Raw genomic sequence first — 20,373 nt, 5'->3', positions numbered from 1 at the left:
CTATTTCCAGGCTGGTTAGGCTGAAAAATGACCAGCTAAAACCAGTTTGACCGGCCAAAACCAGTATATGTTATATAAGTATATATTACAAGTATGTATTATATAACAAGTATATATTATTTAATAAAACATTAACTAATAATTTATGATTAATATGATGCAAAATTATATGAAAATATATAGTTTTTATTTAATAAATATTAAATATATAGTTAATTTTATTATATTTTATACACAATTAAACAATTAGTATTACCATTAAATACACATAAAGCAGTTTAAATCACATACAAATATCAAACTGATTTTAATTAAATGTAAAAAAAAGACAATATTACACAATAAAAGTATTCCTATGGACTTTTATTTTGAAGAGTGGTGTACGGATGTGGGCGTTGTATGTGGACTACTGGGAAAACGAGGAACTGGGAAGAGCGAGTACGAATTTGTGGCAGAGGTAAACAGCAGAAGTTATCGAAGAATCACAAAGCAATCCGATGTAAGTTCGGACTACAAAGCCTCGTGAAAACATGTAGACACCGACTAGACTCGCTTCAATCAAACGAACATCCACCAGAAGCGCTGGGCGTGTTCGTGTTTTGATGTGCTCGAGTCACAGGTTTTGTTCAACATTCCTCCTGGCCGACGCGACGCGGTGAGCGAGCCGCCGCACAACCGAGTAATGCTTTCACTTTTCCAGCGAGAAGATGGATGGGAAATCCAACTACAGCCGGCTACTCATCGCGCTGCTGATGATTCTGTTTTTTGGCGGAATTGTACTGCAATACATATGTTCAACATCCGACTGGCAGTTACTACACCTGGCATCATTGTCCTCGAGGCTGGGGAGTCGCGCGCCCGGAGATCGCTTGAACGGAGCCGGTGCGGGAGATCCGTACAGCTCGGAGGACGGTGCTTTGGTTCGCTTTGTGCCTCGTTTTAATTTTACCACTAAAGACCTTAGTCGCGCGGTGGATTTCCACATTAAGGGGGACGATGTTATTGTGTTCCTCCACATTCAAAAAACCGGAGGGACCACATTCGGCCGTCACCTGGTCCGCAACATCCAGCTGGAGAGGCCGTGCGAGTGCCATGCGGGCCAGAAGAAGTGTACCTGCTACCGGCCGGGCAAACGCGACACCTGGCTGTTCTCCCGCTTCTCCACCGGCTGGAGCTGCGGTCTGCACGCGGACTGGACCGAGCTCACCAACTGCGTGCCTTCCTTCATGAGCAACCGGGAGTCCCAGGAGAGACGCATGACTCCTAGGTGAGACTTATTAGTATACCAAACTAATTTAGTGTCTTAATGAGTTTAAATGCGTCTCGATAAACTAACTTGTTTCTTTTGTTGTGTTATGGTGTGTTGTATGGCGTCACGGTGCGCTTCGCCACTCCTTCCTCTCATATTGTTCTCGCTCTGAAACCTCTTAGCAAGTCAATTATGCGGAGACAAAAGGACTCCAACAGGTCAGGTTTAACCCCGGAGTGTCTGCTTTCATTCAGCGCATTCCTGCAACAGGGGACCCATCATCATAATCATTCACCCTTTCAGACACCCCGGAGGGCAGACAGCCTGCTGGCACCAGAACATCTGCCATTCTCTCAGGCCTGTCCTTTAAATAAACCCCCTGTAGCATTATGAGACCCACAGTGTTTGATAATGTTCGCATTTGGAGACTCGTGTTATATAAACCACGAGTCTCCAAATATAAAGGCTGTGCCTTAGCGCCCCTCCAGTGCTGATATACAGCCATAGCACACTGCTACAAGTGTGATATTGCGTTTAGACAACAGTTCGACGGCACAATCTTGTACATAAAAAAGAAAATCAAACACAGAGTCTAAAACTCTTGTATTAGGAGCTACTTTCTTCCAATATTCATTCACACATGCAGCTGACGTCAGAACAGCAGAAGCTGTAACTTATTTACCAAAGTCACTTTAGAGCTAGTATTTGAATGATTCTCTATAGTATAATGTGAAGCGGCGCTTCTAGTGTGTGACCCCTTAAGGTGATGACAAAAGAGCAAATTTTGCTTACATTTTAAGATTATAAGGCTGAACGTGACATTAAATGCCAACCGTCTACATAGATTTCTCACCAGACTGCTGTTGTGTTTGCGATAAGGAGGGACAAGGCTGAATCAAGTTTCTTATTCGCAGCTTCTTAGTGACTCTATCCAGTCCACCTTAAAAACCACGAGGCTTCCGTTTTTAGTTTTTTATTCGCGCTCAAGAGAACACACTGAGCAAGGGCTACTGTGCGGTTCTGGCGCCATCTTGTGAATAGACAAAGGCAACCGTTTTTGGCCACCGACAAGCTCTCAGAAACTATAAATATTTTAAAATAGGCGCTATTCTTACAAATAAATTGCTTAGTTGCAATCTAAACAACTACATTCTCGACAAAAAAAAGTACATTTTGTTGTCTAACAACAGTGATATTTGTCAAACTGTAGCGTCTCTGCTTGTTGCTTGCTGTATGTGGGCGGTCTAACACACAGAGGTGAAGGGTGAAGAGGCCTTTGTGTGATGTTACTGGCAAAATATCGCACGACTATCAGCCAATCAGATTCAAAAACCAGACAAAACTGTTGTGTGTGTGTGTATGTGTGTGTGTGTGTGTGTATGTATATATATATATATATATATATATATATATATATATATATATATATATATATATATATATATATATATATATAAAAGAAGTCTGCGGTTTAAATATTTGGGGTTCTCTCAGAGAAGTGAATTTGTTTGATTAGCAAGGATGATCACAAGTGACAGCAAAGAGCTATGTTACATGTGATTAATATTACTTATGATTTATTGAAGCATGCCAAAAGGTGAATCACAGTCACTGATTGTGAAATTGATGAGAAATGGCTTTTGAGCATAAATCAGCATATTGAGAAAAGAAAGAAATGAAACATGGAGTAATTTGTCTCTCATCACTGTCCCAGGAATAATTATCACATTCTGTAATCTGTTCAAATGTAAATTAGGTATGTAAGAATATTTCATAACATTACTGTATTTTTATCAACTAAATTCAGCTGTAGTGAAAATAAGAGACTAAAAGTGGGAAGTATATGGAAAGGATCATCATGGGATGACTAAAACCTAATTATTTAATGCTGAAATCCAACAAAAAAAGCAAGAGATATGGCAGTACAAAAAATTTGGCCAATATCGATAACAAAGTTCAATTGTGTTATGGCTGATAATCAATTTTAACTATCTGACAGCGTCAGTTACTCAATGAATAATGGATATTAAAATTCATGCTGTTTCATATTAAAATGTGTAAACGAAAGCTATAAATTCACTGAAATAAAGTACATTTGGGTGTCATGGTGGCGCAGTGCGTAGCACAATCGCTGAGAAGAAGATCGCTGGTTCGAGCCTCAGTTGGGTCAGCTGGCATTTCTGTGTGAAGTTTGCATTATCTCCCCGTGTTCGCGTGGAGTTTTGTCCGGGTGCTCTGTTTTCCCCCACAGTCCAAAGACATGCGCTATAAGTGAATTGACCCTTCGCTAAGCCCCGCCCTCCTTACTTACTGTTGCTACGCCTGTCAAGCTTTCGTGCCTGGCACGGCTTTTATACTTTGACAATATACAGTGCAGTACACAGTAAAACGAAACAACGTTCCTCCAGGACCAAGGTGCTCTATCAAACAACATAAATTGACAACATAACACAAGACTGCACTTCTATAAAAATTCTAGAGAATGAAATAAGATAAACTAAAATAAGAGCTCAAAGTGCGGTTTTTGCAACGCTAAGTGCAAAGAAGACAAGAAACAGTAACGCCGACCAGTACACTACGGATGTTACCCATCACTTGTTTCTAAGCATATTTGAGTTTCTTTCCTCTAATGAACAGAAAAGATATTTGAAAAAGCTGGAAACCAGTAACCATTGACTTCCATGGTATTTTTTTCTACTGTGGGTGTCAATAGGTACTGGTGTACAACATTCTTCAATAAAATAAAAGAAGTCAAAAATGGTTGGAATCATATGATTGAGTGTAAATGCTGAGTATATAAGCACTTTTAGGTGAACTAACCCTTCAAATGCAGGGGAATTTGGCATTATAGCTTTATAATTATAAACCATTTGTGATCTGGTGAAGATTACTGATTAGATTACTTGATAACAGTTTGTTTTCAAATTCTTAGTGTATTATAATATTATCTAAGTGAGCAATAAAGTAATGTAAATATTTAAAAAGTGTGAAAAAGATCATGCACAGTTCAATCAACTGGTGCATTTAGACACAACCACATGTAACGACAGTTTTTCAAACAGACACAATTAGATCGACTCATAATCCCACAGGCTCATTGCTGGCTTGTACGTAAAGGAAAAGTTGAGGCTCTCCAGAGAGCGTTTCAACGCTGTTGTTGAATTGAGTTTATCCAGGCAGTCTTAATTGATATTCATATGGAAAGTGTTGCAGATGTGAGCTGAAAGATGATTCTTCTCATCCGCTGTTATGCTGAAATGCCCATAATTACAGTCAACCAGCTATAATTCATTCCGTTTTTCCATCAAGATTGCTCCCCTGATGCACTCTAACAGAAACTGCGCCATGAATAATTCTGTCACCGCGAACATGCACAAAATATGACAGCTTTACCAGACTTAATGATTCATACACAATATTGCTTTTCATTTTGTTGCTCTGCAGTGATCACTTTTGAGTGCACTTTTTTTATGACAAATACTTTTTTTTTTTTTTTTTTCGAATGCAGTAGGAACTACTACTACATCACCATCTTGAGGGATCCGGTGTGGCGGTATCTCAGCGAATGGAGGCACGTTCAGCGTGGAGCCACTTGGAAAGCTTCTAAACACATGTGTGACGGCCGTTTACCCACCCTGACCGAGCTGCCCAGCTGTTATCCTGGCGACGACTGGTCCGGCTGCTCGCTGGAGGAATTCATGGTGTGCCCTTACAACCTAGCCAACAACAGACAGACCCGAATGCTGGCCGACCTCAGCCTGGTGGGCTGCTATAACCTCACGGTAATGAGCGAGAACCAGCGGTGGGCCATGCTACTGGAAAGTGCCAAGCGCAACTTGCGAAACATGGCCTTTTTTGGTCTGACCGAATATCAACGTAAGACGCAGTACCTGTTTGAACACACGTTCCGTCTGTCCTTCATCGCACCTTTTACACAGCTTAACGGCACCCGTGCTGCGAGCGTAGAAGTGGAACCGGAGACCCAACGCAGAATTCGAGAGCTTAACCAATGGGACGTGGAGCTATATGAATATGCACGGGATCTTTTTCTCCAGCGCTTCCAGTTCGCCAGACAGCAGGAGCGCAGGGAGGCCCGTCAGCGACGCATACAGGAGCGGCGAAAGCTACGTGCCAAGGTGAAGTCTTGGTTGGGGGTGACTGGAAAAGCGGTTTTTAAACCCACCAAGGAGCCACCAATGACAGAGCAGTCGCCCGCTTTTGCTGAAGAAAAACAAGCAGATGCTGAACGAACGCTGGAGAGCGAGACCGAAGGACAGGTAGAGGAGAACTGGCTAGAGGAGGATGACGGTGAAATCATGTTGGACTATTTAGAAAACGTAGAGCAGTGGCGGTAGCATTTGGGAAGAGGGTTGAACTTAATACTGAACTAGAAAATGGTGATTCCATTTGATTACTTTATGGTACCTATAATCCTCGAAGCCCAAATCACTGCTGAATATTAGCAATATACGGGTTGTTTATTGTGGGTTGCTTTTTATGTCACGTGCATTTGGTGAAATGCACATGGAAATCTTCATATGTATCAGTTCTTGGCTCCAGTTCTCTGTCAGATATCAATGAATGATCATCTGCAGCCTGACTCATCTTGTGAACTGAAGAGATAGTAAAATCCACCGTCCCATCAGCACTTTGCCCTTGAGAGAGGGCATTGTGAATTGCCGGTTGCACCAGGGAGGTCGTCTCTGCAGTTCTTGTACTGAAAATCACAATGCTTATTGTGAAAGCCAAAGAGTGGAATGTTTCAGAAATGAGGGGGGAGCCAGGGTGGCTGCACATTTGTATTTACATTCCTGTAATGCAAGTTTTTAGTTATTGCCTAATCATTTTTCAAGTGTCTTCAACTTTCACAATCCCATGCATATCACGTCAGCCTTATGTCAAAGTCCAACACTTGTCTTTGTGTTTTTTTATATACATATATCTATAAATATGCATTTCCTTCTCGTTCTTTTATTTATATGTTTGCTAATAAATCACAGGATTTGGGTTGGCTCTGATTTTTCATTACTTGAAAGTAAAAAGCCATTAAGTTACTATGTCTTTATGCCACACCATATGTGTACTGAGGAGCACTGATTGCTCTGCTCTGGAAAGAATGATTACATTTGTGAATAATAATAAATGCATTTTATAATAATCCAGTTTGCTTCCGTCTACTTGAACTTTTTTGTTTTTTTCAACAGCAGATGGAGCCAAAGTTACATCCTTTGCCTGCAATTGAAAGCCTGGGTAAACTTGTACAGGTTACAATAGTGGCTGGGTAGTTTGGTTTGTCCCGTTAACCCAGTGGTCACTAAACTTGTTCCTGGAGGACCGGTGTCCTGCAGATTTTAGCTATATAGATTCAAGCTAATCAAGCTCTTGGTAGGTATACTTGAAACATCCAGGCAGGTGTGTTGAGCCAAGATGGAGCTAAACCCTGCAGGGGCACCGGCCCTCCAGGACCAAGATTGGTGACCCCTGCGTTAATCCATTTGATTTCAGTTGTGAGCAAAATTTTGGGGTTTGTTGGTTCTATAAAGACTTGACCATTGAAATGGTTTACAAGTGACAGGTTTTTGTTTGAAGGGGTGTTCGTGAGACCAGCAGGGGTCTCAAGTGATGCTTTTACTATTAAATTTATTATTGTTTAAACTTGGTTGCGTGGGTCTGGCAGCAAGGATGATTAGTTGTCTGATGTGAATATCTTTTTAGGTACTTGTTTGTAGATTTTTTTTTTCTCCTTAGGCTTTCTGAATGGTAAAATGCATGTACTCGTTTAGATGAAAAATTAAATGAGCTAATGGTAAGTTTGGTTATACTGAAAACTTTCTTCCCAGATGTAGGAAATTGTGTTTACTAATTTGTGCTGCTTAATTTCAGAGTTTGCATTTATTTATTCGTCTTTGCTGGCTTGTGCTGGCTGCTGCATTGCACTGACCCGCACTAAGTTACTTTATGCACTGTAAACCTTCATAAAGGGTTGTGAAATGGCTATAAGCCATACAAAGATAGTTTCGCCAAAATAAAAACCTGCGATCATTTACTCTTCCTTCACTTTTTTCAAACCTTTTGAGTTTCCTCTGTTAAACCCAAAAGATGTTTTGAAGATTTCTGTAAACCTGTAACCACTAACCTCCATAGTATGTGTTTCTTTTTTTTTCCAGTCAGTGGTTACAAGTTTTCAACATTTTTCTAAGTATCTTATTTTGTGTTCATTTTCAAAAGAAGAAAGAAGCTCAGAAAGGATTGAAACCACCTGAGAGTGAGTAAATAATAACATTTTCATTTCGAGAGAACAAATCCTTCAAATGTAGCTGAGAAAACTAACATTTAACAAAGTACAAGGAGATGCAGCAATAGCAAGTTTATTAACAATGTGAAAAAGAAGAGGGATGTTGTCTATAGCTAATAAGGTTTACACGGATGAATCATAACAAGATATATTTTAATAACTGATCAATCGTGACACGAGTCATGTGATGTCATCACGGTGGCGCCCACGAGAGGGCGACTCGACATGTAGAATAGTACGATCTTCTGGGGTCATATCAGCACGCATGCTTGTATTATTTCATGACAATAATACTTATTGAAGTTTTTAGTTGTGAAGTGTGCCCATTGCACATTTCCGTTACTCTTGAGCAACGTTTCCAAAGCGATGCTGTCTAAATTTTGCTTAGCTTTTCAGCACTGTACTTATTACACACATTTAAATATACAACTTTCGCAGATCTTAAACTATGTCTCATGATAGATCAACCTGAAGCAGTTTGCACCGAGGTCGAGTGGGAATCCCCCTAAAATGGAGGCAATACATGGGAATGCACGTAGTGCCATGCACACTTTCGCTCTACTCCTCCCTCCTGCCCTCCCTCGTCTCGTCTTCTGCCTAGCAGCAGCTAGCAAGTTCGCTTCACGCTTCCCCATCGCTCGCTTCGTCGTTCAACTCGAAACACCCCACAGCCGCTGGTCATCGTACAACGCTTTAAGCAGCAAACCGCGCGATCTCGAAAGCTCTCGGCTCAACGCGGGAACTTTTTGCAACCCAAAGCGCGCGCCTCACATCAGTCAGTGATCGTGACGTAGTTATTGACAAATCTTTATTTCGCTTTGCGCTGCATTTGATGTCACCGAGCTCCAGTCGGGCGCCGTCTGCACAGGTGAGTCATCTTCTTTCACAAACACCAGCATTTCAGCTTCTTTAGCTCGTATTTGTTATTGCAAATGTGAGTGGTGTGTTGCACAGCTCGCTGTCACGACTGACGCTCGCTCGTTTATGGGTCTCCATCTCTAACCTTGCTTTTGCGCACATGGCCCTCATCGCACCGTGACGCATAAGTCTAGATTTTCAGCTCCTTCATGTTTATACGGGGCCGAGGCTCTCGTTTGACCTTTTCGCTCCAGCTGTCAGTGGTAATAAAGCGTCAATAATGCCGTTGTTTGTCGCGCATTGATCATACTCTTGCTGACAGCTGTTGAGCTTCCCGTCAGTGCCCTGAACAGCCCCTAGTTTGTAAACAGGTTGGATGGAGCTCAAACTCCGCTCACATGTTATCATGGGCCCCAGTCTGATAGTCAGGTGCGGTGGGCCGTGTGTGTGTCTTTTCTGATGCTGTATTTGTGTCTGGCATCTAAAGCTAGTCTTGCTGTCACGCTGACATTTCAATTTTCATGGTCATGGCTGGGTGCAGCCAGTCCAGACCATAAGGTGCTCACCCACGATACGAGCTGAATGTGTCCTTGGTTCACGGAACGTGTAAAAGTTGGGGCTGGTAAAGTGTGTGAGGGTGGTTCTGAATGTTGGTGCATGAGCACCAAGTATCATAGACATTATCTAAATGTCCTTTGTCCCGCTTACCTTTAACATCATCGGACATATGCCAGCGCAGACTACTGTCCAGAGCCAAGTGATTTGGTTTGTTTGGTCTTTGTATAATGGATAGACATGCACTCCTCCCTCAAATAAAAATATTACCTTTATTTAGCACTGTCAAGCCTGTATCGTGTATGATAAGCGTTTAACACACAGTGCTCCTATAATAATATAAATTAACTACTTAGTAGAACTCAGCAGTATTTTAGCTTTATAGGTAAGAGTTTAAGTTCTATATGTTGATATGCAGTAGCTAACTAGATTATAGCAAGGCTCATCATACACTGATGTTATATTGATTTACATGAATGTATTATTAGTTATAAATTAGCATGAGCCTTGATTAATACATGCTGAAAAGCATTACTTCATTTTACCCAATATATTAATACCAATTGAAAGTGTAAATTGAAACAATTTAGTTGCAGTCTACAAGAAAATATATTTTTAAATTCATTTCAAGGTTTTTTAGGACAATGTTTTGCTTGAATGCTAAAAAATAAAACAGTATAAACTGATATATAAAACTGATGTTAAACATTTGCACACACACAAACCTAGAGTAGGCTTTATTAGCCTGTACACAAGTTAAAGATGTTCACTTTTTGTATGCTTAAGCATTCAGTCTGTTTTTATAGTCACATTTTAATATGTTTGGCTAATTTGAATAAGTCTGACTCTGAACTCTGCCATCCATAACACCAAACAAGTGGACCAAAACCTCTAAAAAAGAACTCTGTCTGCTCGTTTGGTGTGCATCAAGATCCAGATGCAACGTGCACAATTATTCAAATGACTGGAGTAACAGAGCAGACTCAAGAGTTTGTTTTACCTGTCAAGTGTGAACAACACACCCTAAAACAGTAGCCTATGAAGTTCTAGATAGGCATGGGCCGTTATAAGATTCTGAAGGTATGAAAACCTTGGATAAAAATATCACAGTTTTACGGTATCACCGTATTGTGCTCACTGCTCTAAAATATATTTCTTTTAAATGTCTTAGTAAACAACAAAAACTTTTATATATTTTAACACAATATATTTTATATTTTGAAAGATTCATAATATTTTGGAGCAGTAAACATGTCAGACTGAATAATTCAGATCAATTGTTGACTTCTGCTGTCTGCATTTGTTTCAAAAAAACAATTTCTTTACAATTTAAAAGGCATCTTTGTTTTTTTTTCTACTGGAGATACTGTTTTCCTAAAAAAAGAAACAAAAAAAATGTAAATAAAAATATTACAAATACCTTATGAACCGAATTACAGAATTTTTTTAAAACCTTGACTTCTCCAAACCACGGTATACCTTGAAAACGATTATCGTCCCATGACTAGTTCTAGATAGGACTTGCTTCATATTAATAATTGCAATATTTATCTTGGCTGCCATCGGTCATGGATTTTGTTCAAAGAATATCATATTTGACTTCAACAACAAAAGAACTGCTTTAAAGAGAAGCGTGTCCTCTGCAGTCATGCGAGTGGTGGATGATATTCTGTTTGATTTCACACCTTATGATGTGCGCTGTCAAAGGTCAGGTCAGAGGACTCTTGCTGCTTTAGAGAGTTGGTGTCTGTCAGACTTCACTGGCATCGTTGCCCTTTAGTAGTGTCTGCAATTTAAAGGTCTTCACATGGCTGACAAGTCATATATCTTGATGTTAATACTAGGACACGTGCCCTTATTCTGCCCAAGGGGTCGGTTTATCCTTCAATTCCTGAATTAAACTAAAATTAAACCCATATACAGTACGGCACCAGTGAGGCAGAACACGAAAAACTTTATTAAAGGGCTTTGGAACATTTGGAACGTGGAAAATGGAACATTTCGATAGTTTCTAGAACTTTTGGTGGAAGTACACAGTTTTTCTCATGTTAGGAGCTGGGAAGGATTTTTCTTACGAGAACTCCTTTTTGGAGAAATAAATGAGGCCCTAGTTCAGAGTAGTGATGTAATGATTCACTCAAATCATGATTCCATTTTCTCATAATTTTTATCTTTATGTAAATGACATTGAGGATGTTATACAGTAAATTTTTAAGTTCAAATTTAATAAATTCCTTTAAAATTAGAGACAAGTAACCCTTACATTTTTTAACCCTTACATCATGATCTAAACAAAGGTGCAGCATGAGGATTGTTTTTCAATCTTAAGATTAGTCATTTAAATTAGATTAGTTTTGTAATTTGAAGCAAAAACAGAATGGCCTGACTTTAGTTTTGTAAAACTCTGGCCTTTATAAAATGTATTTATTAACAGGAACAATACATTTATTACAGAATTTATTTTTGTTAGTGCTAGTCAATGAAAATACAGTTGTTCGTGGTTATTCATGGTAAACGGCAAGATTCTGGGTAATATGAGAATCATGATTTTATTTTGCTTAAAATCAAGATCACAATTTTCTCACGATTCTGTAGATGTAAAATAAAGGTTAATATGAGAAGGCTATTAATATTGTTAATTCTCAAACCTGTGGTAAAATAATAATATTAGGCCTATGTGTAGCTCTACTGTTGGTTAAAATGCTAAATTTTCTATAGACTTGAAATGGTGGACTTGAAATTTGTCCTGGTTGTCAATGCACAGTATAATGATGGCATCAGAATACAACTATTCATAATTTGATTCTTTGATTCTTCACGCTTCTCTCCTGACCTTTAAAATATAATTGGCTGAATCGTAGAAAAGCTGACCTAAGATGGTGTGTAGGGTCAAATCGAGATCACAATTTTTTTTCGATAAATCATGCAGCACGAACTTTCTAATTTATAATAAATATAATATAATAAATGAACAAGTTTATGTTAAATTAACGAGTTTTGTTAGTTTTTAATTTATATTAGTAAATACATTATCTAGTAAAACATTACCAAATTCAACCTTATTGTAAAGTGTGACTCAAAAAACAACTGAATGAAATATCGACACAAATTGACTCTTTGCCAGAAGGTGGCACTTATAAACACCAATGATATAGTGTTTCCTGGGTTACCGCTGTAAACATAGCAGCACTGCCTTATGTAGACTATTACTATTGGATCACAGTAAATGCCACATAAACATCTCTAAAGACAGTTCCTCTCAGAGATTAATTCATATGAACTCTACTGCAATTGTATCACCATTTGTTTCACATCTCAAAATGATTTGAATCGTCACACATAATCGATTTTTTTCGACGAATCATCTCTATTCCAGTGTAGGGTTTAATCCAGCAAAATAGAATCTTGCGTTCCTAGCCATCTTTTATTCTCACTTACATTTTTTCAATATTTTAGTTTGTACGCTCTCGATGCACAACTAGAATGCAGCTTCAGTAACACCATCCTACATCCTCCAGTTGTTGATGTTCAGTGCTTCAAAATTCTTTCAACAAGTACATTTATTATTTTTTGTTCGAGTAAAAATGTATTATTAATTGCAGTTAAGCAGGAGTTTGTGATTAAATAATTTTTTTTTTTAAACGCAATGTCTAAAAGAACAACATACTGCTGTATGCATGTTAATAATCAACTACTGTTACAATTTATTCAAAAGTGTGTATAATTTAAGATTCTCTGCCATTGTCTGATGTAACTGATTCTGATTGGTCAACCTTGTTTCTAAGCAACCGTTTGTTTAAATATGCACTTTCCTGCGTCCCACTTCACCTATTTGTGCTACGTCCTAAAAGTTTGTATATTTTTTAGTGAACAAAAAGTATATACGTCTTGGGCATACTACTTCATTAACAGACCTTCAATTTGCATAGTCTGATTGATCATCTCGAGACATCATCTGCCTTTATTTTTTCATTTATAGATTCATTTTTCATTCGGCTTAGTCCCTTATTTATCAGGGGTTGCCACCGTGGAATGAACAACCAACTACTCCATCATAAGTTTTACGCATGCCCTTCCAGCTGCAACCCAGTACTGGGAAACACCCATACACACTCATTCACACACATACTCTACAGACAATTTAGCTTATTCAATTCACCTATACTACATGTCTTTGGACTGTGGGGGAAACTGGAGCACCCAGAGGAAACCCACGCAAACACAAGGGGAACATACAAACTTGCTGTGAGGTGATGGTGCTAACCTCTGAGCTACCGTGACGCTTCATCTATATTTCTTATATATTCAATTTTCTATCATATTTGAGGTACAGCAGCAAATCAATCTGCCAATTGTAGGGTCTTTCATGCAGAGAAAATGTTTGCATAATAATGCATACAGATGTTAATGACCAAACAAGCCTTTATTAATGTTCACGTTGTTGATGCAGATGAAATATACCACAGAAAATAAATATTTTATTAATGTTGGATTTTATTTAACAATCATTTAAACATCTTTACCAAAGCCTCTCCACTTAGGTGTCGGTCTCGCTGTGTTTTTAGTAGGGCTGCTTGATATTGGAAAAATCTGGCATTATTTTGCGCAATACATTGCGATATGAATACAATTTCACCAGGTAACTTGAATATCTCTATTTATAAATAATTTATAATGTTAGATCGATTAGGATCATTTTGCAGTGGGAGTGCATCTCATTCTCCATAACATCTAATAAACAATCTATGGTCACACTTTACAATAAGGTTCATTAGTTAATGTTAATTAATGCATTTACTAACATGAACAAACAATGAACAATACATTTACTACTGTATTTGTTCATGTTAGTTAACGTTAGTTAATGAAAATACAGTAGTTCATTGTTAGTTCATGTTATCTCATGGTGCATTAACTAATGTTAACAAGCATGCACTTGGAAGTTAATAATGCATTAGTAAATGTTCAATTATGATTAATAAATGCTGTACAAGTGTTGTTCATGATTAGTTCATGTTAGTAAATGCATTAACTAATGAACCTTATTGCAAAGTGTTACCCAATATATAAACATTTTGGCGTTCCCCCGACATGTTTTCGTTGTGTTTTGTGCAATTTTTTTCTATTGTGTTTCTGTATTTCCATGTGTTTTGAGTATTTTCATGCATAAAAATCTATAAATAGAATTTCGAAAAAGTCTAACAGTATAGTACAGTAGCTGAATGATACAATAAAAAAACATTTAAAAACATTAATCATAGTCAAAGATCACAAGTGGAACAATTTCTTATGCCTGAATGCTTTAAGGTCATTATACAATCACAGGCATCAAAACTCATGCAAAAAATATAATCCAGACTAAACATTGCGAATGCTCGCGATGTGATTATTGCGAATGATAACATTGTGATATTGATGCTGAAACGAAATTTTGTGCAGCCCTAGTTCTTAGTTCGTTTGCATTTTATCCATGTTTGTCATTTTAATTGAATTCACATTGTATTGTGGGCAGTTAAATTACGCACATATTTGCACTTTAGTTTTCTACTTGAAGTCCAGAAGTTCCTGGAATCTTTGAAATACTAATTTCATCATATGATTTGGGACATACTAATTCCATTTTCAAATACTCTTTAGGATGAATTACACCAACAAGCATTAATGTTAAGCTCTAATTTTGTTGAGTGCCGCGCTTGATGTCGCTGTTGACCAGCATACGTCACGTCAGAGATCCTAGTGAAGGTACCATTGCAACCAGTCAAATTTAGGAAAAATTGTGTTCGCAGAGGACTTGTGTTTTCTATGACTACCCTCAAACAATGCTGTTTTAAGGTACTGGTTACTTAAATATGTTAAAAATGAAACCCTTCTTAGATGTATGGGGTTAAATCTGCTGAGCTTCTGATTTCCCTTTAACCTCACAGGGAGCAAATAGAGAAAATGATATAAAGAAGCCCCCTAATGAACCCTTGTGCCCACAAGCGCCTCACATCCGCATATCGCCGCATGTGCAAAAGCTGCATCACAGGTTCAGGCACGTTTGCCACCGACACCGTGGACTTTGCTCTCGCTTTCATTCACCCTATAAATTTAATGATAAGAACAGAGAGCGAGGTTACTGTACACACAAAGCACATGTCCTCATTTCCCCTTTCCCACTTTGTTGAACCAAATATGGTAGGTTATGTTATGCCATATGCTTTGAAATTGCAATAAAACAAGGTGCTGGGCTGATAAAGCGACACTGTTTACAGACGATCAAACATTGAGCGACACTATAAAATTGCTGTATACATTGCTTCTCTATTGAACTAGACTATGGCTTCTATAAATACAGCCACTGCCCTCTTTTTTTTCACAAGTAGGTTATGACACATCAGACTGCGTTCTCACAAATGAGCTTTAACCACTATTCTCTAAAGTGCAATGCACCATTTGCTCATGTAAATATTGCATTTGCATGAACGCAGATGAGTGTTTGGCAAGTCCGGGCTTCATTTCAATGAGCTGACCTGCTTTCGAATAGGTTTTGGGGTGTTTGTAATCGCATAAAAGCTTCATCATCTTTGATAAGCAGTTACTTGTCATGGTCGTCGTATTTCTCCAGTTTGTTTTTGTGACTTGACGCTGAGCTAGGCTGAGGGGAAGAGGCTCAGCCTGTTGTAATGTGTCATGTAGCTCTTAGCCTATGATTTTAGAGTTTGTTTGTGCTCTCCAGAGCTCCGGACGTGTCTCTGTCCTCACTGTGAGTTTGTGAGCAAGCTCAGGCAGCTGCATGTTTTTATGAATGAAGGCGGTGGGGCTGTAATAGGCTGAAAGGATTATATATACTTAACCTAATTATTTTTCCCTGTGGCTGGGGGCTTTTCTCCTCTGCCAGTCCCGTCTCACAAGCTCTTACCATGTTAGGCCATGCATGTCTCCAGCTTGAACTGTTCATTTCGGTGGACTTTCTTTGGCGTTTTTGTTTTTGTCTAATGCTGCAGATCTGATTCTGGGGAACAGAGAACTGTCTCTATGTGTTTTGTTTTGTTTTTTTGCATTGCTTCCTTTCATTAAGGGAAGTACGCACATGGCTCAATATCGGTTACATTTGTGTCGTACTTCTGCATCAGATTCTCTGCACTGATCTGCCTTGTCCTTTAAATGTCATTCAGACTGTTTGTTCCCTGTAATGGCCGGGACAGTGCGTCTGTTCATAAGATTCAAACATTTAAAGAAGTACACAGCCATCTTTCACAGACTGAACTGTTTGGTTAATGTTTGTTGAAGAAGGCGAGAGGCTCTAAAATGACAAAACGTATATTAACTTGTGCATTGAGCTGTAAATAGATGTTTTATTTTCCTCTCTTTATCAAAATAACATGTATGATAGTAATAATATACACATAGAAAACAATGAATGTGTGTAAAATGTCTATAAACATGAACAAAAACGAGGTCACATAGGCATATCATTGTAGGAACACTATGCAACCATACCGTTTTTTATTTATTATGTGCTGTGGCAACAAGGAAGATGCATGGCCGTTATTGTATTTGAATAAGTGAATCTTTAACTGGAGACTTTCTTTGACTGGATTGTTGTAATCAATGAACCGTTGACCAGAGACTCACTCTGAGCAGATCATTTGAATCAATGACTCATTAACTGGAGACTAAAGCTGTGTTCACACTGGACTTTTCTCTCCACAGACTTCCATTCATACACACGCGAATGGGTCAGACAGGAAACGCAAGCTCGTGCGACAAGTTTCGCAGTTTGCTGCATTGCAAAGTTCAAGCTTGGTGAACTTTGACCTGCAAAATCGCATCACTTGACTGTGTGAGACCAATCGAGGGTCAAAACATGACCTCTCTATAGAGAAATTTAAAATAAGGACCAATTGCTCGCTTTTTAAAATGTCTAATCATCTTGTTTAATCCCGCACTTTTTTCGGAGCGCTGAACTTTGCATGCTCAAACTCTAGTGTGACTGCAGCATCACTCTGAGCATTAATTGGAGACCCACTCTGACTGGTTTATTTAAAAAAGTGAAGTTAACTGGAGACCAAGGTTATTATAGTTAATGTCCTTCGTTTTCGTCTTTGTAAATGTGTTTAATACATACTGTGAGCTTTTTTAGAATTCAATCAATTTGGCCGGTCAATCCGGTCCTCCTCCAGTCATGTTGGTCCTGCAACAAAATCAACAAGTGGACATGACAGCAGTGCAGTGACAACATTAAATACGACCCAACAGGCACGTGCACACATAGGGCTCAACCTGTGCAGTGCACATGCCCTTTTCAGTCTTGATATAAAGTGCCCTTCCAAAATGATTAAAAGGGGCCCTGCAACGCGACACACCCTCCGTCCCGCCCTTCAGTAGGCGCGCGACAACACCGCTCTTGAGTACGCGCGCTCAACCCCCCCTCCCCCGCTTAACAGTACTCGCGCGACAACACACCTGATCAGAACGCGCGCGACAACACCGCTCTTCAGCATAGATATATACACTAGATATTGCATAGGGACCCTGAACATGCGTCAATAGCGCCGCCACAGTGGTACAGTGCTCCCAGGACAAATGTCATTCAACCGCACTAGTCAAGACATTACGTGAAGATGCAGGACTTTAGCGCTGTCTACGGGTGTAGTAACGAGCAAACAAAGAAAACAAAACACAAAGGCAAAACATTTTATAGGTAATATTAAGTTTTTTTCTGTTTTTGTATGTTCTGAACTTTTGTGCTAATCAGGTAACGTTATTGATGATAACAGTCACTTACTGCATTCACCATAAGGCAAAGCAGCTCCAACTCGCACTAAACACTCGGCTTATGCTAGTTTTGTTGAATAAAATCAGCAAACAATGCAAAAGAAATATGTCAACGAGATGCTGCGCTGCCAGAAACTTGTATTATTGTCGGCTAACGTTTGTGAAAGAGCCGTTCGGGGGATTCAGTCACAAACGATTCGCTCCTTCCGTCTGTATGAGAAGTGAAAGCAGGAGAGGAGGTGTGTTTCAGGACATGATTAGATCAAATTTAACAGGGAGGGTGAATATTACAATTCTGTACACACAAACACGAGCTTTTTGTCAGGAATGCCCGTGCGGTCACTGATCCATCAATAAAAGTGATGTAAAATAATAATTTTCGAAATTAGAAAAAAAAATTACATAAAAACATCCAGGAAAACTCCCGATCATAGATATATGTGTATATGTGTATATCTCTGGCTTTGGATGGCCACAGTCCTCCACTGTACCTTGGTCCCGCAATTATTTCAAAGGAGCGTTACCCTGTAGCAAGATGGCGGCGCTATTGACGCATTCCGTCCAATAGACAACAATAGGCCAGGCGACATCTAATGTATATATCTATACAGAATGGGCCTGCGACCCAAACAGACATTTAAAAGTATTAGTTTAACAAATTTGTGCTCAATAATGAGTTTTATTTCTGAATTAGTGATCGCATTTGCAAAAAAATCATCCTTTTTAACCAGTTGAACCAGTTAAACTACATCACCAAATCGATCAGAATCATTTTAAACGATTCGCGTCTCCAGAAACGTAAAGCACTTATCCACAAAAAACTTGCTTTTTACATGCCTGATACCCCCTCTGACTCGAAATAAACCACTATGTACTGAGTTATTCTGAGTACTGAGTTAACTGCTGCGCGGGTAAACCGAGGACCTTAAAAAGAATGGGTCTAGCGAATCTTCGTATGTTTATTTCATCACAGAAATTTTTAATGGAATTTAAATAACTGAATCATGCTTCAGTTGGGTTGCAAAATGTAATTGTAAGAAACTTTGAGATCATGTTGATGTTTTAACTGACTGAAATTATGATTGCTGACTACATATTTTTGAAATGTTGGGTCCAAACTTGGAAGGATTGTCACAAAAGATCCAGTTTGTGTTAAAGATCCGAACTTCCTATCACTATTGTATATCTAACCTCAAAAATTCAATGAATCGTTTATTGGAGACTCACTCTGAGCAGATCATTTGAATCAATAATCGTTAACTGGAGATTCACTCTAAGCGAATCGTTTGAATCAATAATCGTTAACTGAAGACTCACTCTGAGCGGATTGTTTGAATTAATGAATCGTTAACTGGAGACTCACTCTGACCAGTTCATTTGAAAAGTGCCGTCATACTGAGACTTACTCTAAGCAGATCATTTGAATTAGCAAAGCATTAACTGGAGACTCACTCTGACTGGATCATTTGAGTCAATGAGTTGTTGACTCAAGAACAAATGCAATCAGATAAGTCCAATTAACGAATAAATCATTCAGTGTGATTTGCTTAATAACTTCACAGGCTGTAGCATTAAAAAGAATACATTTGTTCACCAATCGGACACATTATCACATCTCTGAGTGGGAAAAAGATAAAAATAACAAGAAACAACTAGTTTTTTGAGGCAAAAGCTACAGTATTATGCTTTGGAATAAAGTCCAAAATACTCACAAATACATAAATACTTGAAAAATGTACTTAAATACAGTATTAAATAAAAAATCAGTCCATCGCTGCATATTTTGAGAGACGCAAAGGCTAGTAAACAACGTAAATGACTACTGTCATCAAGAAGCAATGCAAAGCTGAATCGTGAGTTAGTGAACTCCCTCTTAGCCGCAAGAAATGCTGCAGTACAAGCTGCAGCAGGCAGAATGCATGTGTGGAGCATGTGCTGTGCTGCCTGAGCTGCAGTGTGTGCTGGTCATGCTGGGCTGGCCTGCATGCGTCAGCTCTGTGGTATGAAGGTTATGTTGTGGCGCTCCAGTGCTGCTGAGCGCTGCAGTGCGTTGGAACAGCAGACTCCTCTTTTTTCCTGCCCTGACCTCTGCCAACTGACCCTCACACTCCCACTGGCGTCTCTGCAGACGAGCATGGCAACCAGATTCAGTCATGCGTCGGTTCTGCATATCATTCCGACGTAATTACCTTACTTGCTTTTCTGGGTTGTTTGGGAACTCATTGCGTAGTACACAGTGGAAGTCCTTTGAATACTGCAACTGTTTGCCTGTCATTACCTTCCCTGCATTTCAAGGTCATCTTTAGTTATGATTATGAGCATGGAAGTGTCGCATTGTTCTCTTTTCCCCATTCACACGTGATTCATGTCCTGAAGACTGTGAACTTCCATAGAAATAACAGAACACATACAGAAGGCTTATGGCCTTTGCTTTATTTACATAAGCAAAATGTTGCACTCCGGTGGGAACTGGAAAAAAAGACACGTCTGCAGAATGTTGCTTCATCAAGCAGTGAGATTTGGGTTGGCTTTTAAAATATACTGGTCAGCAGGTTTTTTCTTTGTATTGTAGTCTGTTTGTATACATTGGTTTAATTAATGTTTCTTTTATTACACCTTGATGCTTGATACATGACTCGCAGTGAAACATGCAGTG

The 20,373-nt window shown here is 39.0% G+C and overlaps 2 protein-coding genes across 23 annotated transcripts in view; both read left to right on the top strand.

Annotated features, from left to right (window-relative positions):
- Positions 1–408: 408 nt before the first annotated feature.
- On the top strand, positions 409–6,411 carry hs6st2 (heparan sulfate 6-O-sulfotransferase 2). 2 transcript variants are annotated; one of them, XM_087280270.1, is made up of 2 exons: positions 409–1,267; positions 4,761–6,411. In XM_087280270.1, the coding sequence occupies exons 1-2, from the start codon at positions 708–710 to the stop codon at positions 5,602–5,604; spliced, it is 1,404 nt and encodes a 467-aa protein (XP_087136396.1). In that variant the 5' UTR covers positions 409–707; the 3' UTR covers positions 5,605–6,411. The 2 variants fall into 2 exon arrangements, with proteins under 2 accessions (XP_087136396.1, NP_919402.2); NM_194421.2 differs by having other exon boundaries at positions 446–1,267; positions 4,758–6,411.
- Positions 6,412–8,124: 1,713 nt separating this feature from the next.
- mbnl3 (muscleblind-like splicing regulator 3) overlaps positions 8,125–20,373 on the top strand; it is a 90,506-nt gene continuing 78,257 nt past the window's right edge. For all 21 annotated transcript variants that reach the window (XM_087280740.1, XM_087280737.1, XM_087280745.1 and 18 more), the window contains exon 1: positions 8,125–8,412. The gene's annotated coding sequence lies outside the window, so the exon portion shown is untranslated. The remainder of the gene's footprint in view (positions 8,413–20,373) is intronic.

The sequence above is a fragment of the Danio rerio genome, chromosome 14 (assembly GCF_052040795.2).
Source record: "Danio rerio strain M-AB ecotype USA chromosome 14, GRCz13ab, whole genome shotgun sequence".
Taxonomy (NCBI): domain Eukaryota; kingdom Metazoa; phylum Chordata; class Actinopteri; order Cypriniformes; family Danionidae; genus Danio; species Danio rerio.
The sequence above is the reverse complement of the archived record's forward strand: the minus strand, read 5'-3'. Positions and strand labels throughout refer to the sequence as shown.

What these genes read in the sequence shown, in the direction of transcription:
- hs6st2 (NM_194421.2), top strand. Translation starts at nt 708, where the DNA reads ATGGATGGGAAATCCAACTACAGCCGGCTACTCATCGCGCTGCTGATG. An exon ending in GAGAGACGCATGACTCCTAG is followed by an intron (nt 1,268 to 4,757) that starts GTGAGACTTATT and finishes TTTCGAATGCAG; the next exon opens with TAGGAACTACTACTACATCA.